Raw genomic sequence first — 2,516 nt, 5'->3', positions numbered from 1 at the left:
ATAAATGCAAATTGTTGGAAACAGTAGCATATTTTGCTCTTATTGACATGGACAATGTATTTTAATTTTTACCTATAATAGCAACCCATTTATGGTTTCTCCAATTATACCAATTACAAACATGAAAAATGGATAACATATTACCATTTAAATTATTTTATTTTATATATGTAGCATGTGGTCAACGATGATGTGGTTATATTATTGATCCAACTTGTATTAAGAGAGCATCTTCTACCAAGGTTTGAGCCTTCCATGAAGTGCTCATATTTAGTGGATCAATTGACTATGGTATACATAAAAGAAACAATATCCACAATAAACTATTAACCACTATAACATATAGAATCCAAAAGTGACGTGTCACCTGAAAAAAACTCATGACTAACACCATCTATCTCAATAGTACTACACCCAGGCTCCTTGATTACACCCTTATCAGCCATCATCTTCCACACCGAATGAACCTCATCCCACTTACAAGCCACTGCATAAACTCTTGATAAAAGCACATAAACACCACTAAACTTCTCCCCTTCTTCACACTCCATAATCTTTCTTCCCATTTCTTCACTAACTTCAATTCCCACATTTTTCTTCGAACAAGCATCAAGAATACTCCTCCAAATCACCACATCGGGTTTAATTACCATTTTGGAAACCACATCTAGTGCCTCAGCAATGAGTCCGGATCTAGCCAGAAGGTCAACCAAACACCCGTAATGCTCCAAAACTGGCTCAATCCCATACTTTGTTGTCATAATGGTGAAATAGGTTTGACCCTCGTTGACCATTCCACTATGTCTACAAGCACTTAAAACCCCACTAAATGTAATGGAGTTAGGGATTATTCTTTCTTCTTCAACCATTTGTTTGAAATAGTCTAAAGCTGATTTCACTACCCCGTGCATTGCGAATCCGAGAATCATTGTGTTCCATGATGTTACATCATGTTTTGTCATTTTTTTGAACACCGTTTTAGCATCTTCTAATGACCCACATTTGAAATACATATCTAGAAGACAATTATTGACTAAAACATCGTTAGCTACTTCAATGTTGCATCTTTTTAAGATATATGTATGGGCCCAGAGTCCGAGTGATAAAGCTCCCAATCCAGCACAAGCACGTAAGATGCTCTGGATTGTGAAACTATCTGGTTTGAAACATTCTTGCATGTTACGAAAACATGTTATTGCATTATCAAACTCGTTTAATTGTACAAGGGTGTCAATCATGACGTTCCAGGAAACCACAGTTCTTTCAGGCATTTCATCGAACACGTCTCGTGCATCCTCCAAGCTTCCACATGATCCGTAAAAATGGATTAGACTGTTGTTGATATATACATCTGACGCGAGTCCAAGTTTGAAGATATGGGCGTGTAACTGTTTGCCCTCGGAAATAGCAAAGAGATAAGCGCAAGCTTTGAGTACAAACGGGAATGTGTGCTTATCGGGTGTAACATTTCCTTCTGATATCATTTTGAGGTAGAGTAAAATGGCTTCTTGCTTACGGTTGTTGCTCCGAGAGCAAGCTCTAATGATGGTGTTCCAAGCGAAAGAATTTGCGTTTTGGATATGGGTTTGGAAGAACAAGGACGCGTAGTGGAGGTCGTGGAGAGATGAGAAATGGAGAATTCGACTGTGGAGGAAAAGCGTATGCGGATTAGTGGTGGAGGTGGTTCTGAGTATCTGGGCGTGGATTTGCTTGAGCTGAGACATGGAGGTGCACTGGTTTAGTAAGTGGAGGAGACGATGGTGATGGTTGGTTGCTTGGATGTAATTATTATAGTTCGTGGTGGTTGTGGGCACCGTCGAAGAATGTATGGTTGCAAGAACCATAATTGTATGAAGAAACGATTTTAATGTTTAAATCTGTTGTTACAGAATGAAATTTGGTTAGAATCTAATCACTTATAAGGCTAATAAACTATATGACCTGACCAGACAATCAAAATCTCAACAATTAACTCAAAACTGAAGATTGGAACTTAAATACTTAATTGTGCCTTGCTTATGATTGAGTGAGAAAATCGAACTGGAACATTGGAACTTACTTGTGAAGTTGAAGTAGAGAAGAGAAAGATAAACAGCGAGATGGAGTGAAATTGTGAATTCTTTCACTCTTCACTGGTTCAATGGAGAATAGCGATAGCGATAGATTGCAGTGAATTCTCTAAGCCCACAAAGATTCGGAGGGCTGGAGGAATTCCTGATGAAGAGATTGTTGCATCGATTTAGGATTTTAGGTTCCTGGTCTTCTTCTGACGTTGAGAGAGTCCCGCTAAAAATAAAATCCTACCTATCATTTGGTTTGGGTTTGGGTTTGGGTTTGGGTTTGGGTTTGGTTCGGTAAACAAAGGGTTTCCTAAAAAAATAAATAAATAAATAAATAAATCATTAATCTTTTTTTTTTTCATGTTAACAAAATTAATATATATTTGATATAAACTATTTTAATTTCTTAAATCAATTATCTTAAATTATTTTAAATCATATTATTATTTATTATTT

At 36.8% G+C, this 2,516-nt stretch overlaps 1 protein-coding gene across 1 annotated transcript; it reads right to left on the bottom strand.

Moving 5' to 3' along the window:
• Positions 1–269: 269 nt before the first annotated feature.
• CRR28 (Tetratricopeptide repeat (TPR)-like superfamily protein) lies at positions 270–2,252 on the bottom strand. Its single transcript, XM_079079029.1, has 2 exons — positions 2,060–2,252; positions 270–1,877 (listed from the first exon to the last, which is right to left on the bottom strand). Exon 2 carries the CDS (start codon positions 1,842–1,844, stop codon positions 327–329), a length of 1,518 nt encoding a protein of 505 aa, XP_078935155.1. The 5' UTR covers positions 1,845–1,877; positions 2,060–2,252; the 3' UTR covers positions 270–326.
• Positions 2,253–2,516: the final 264 nt, after the last annotated feature.

Source organism: Lactuca virosa, chromosome 2 (assembly GCF_052849685.1).
Source record: "Lactuca virosa cultivar CGN04683 chromosome 2, Lactuca_virosa_CGN04683_v6, whole genome shotgun sequence".
Classification (NCBI taxonomy): domain Eukaryota; kingdom Viridiplantae; phylum Streptophyta; class Magnoliopsida; order Asterales; family Asteraceae; genus Lactuca; species Lactuca virosa.
This window is presented reverse-complemented; position numbering and strand designations above follow the sequence as displayed.

Excerpts from the sequence above, each read along its gene's own strand:
- CRR28 (XM_079079029.1), bottom strand. The coding sequence starts at position 1,844 with ATGGTTCTTGCAACCATACATTCTTCGACGGTGCCCACAACCACCACG.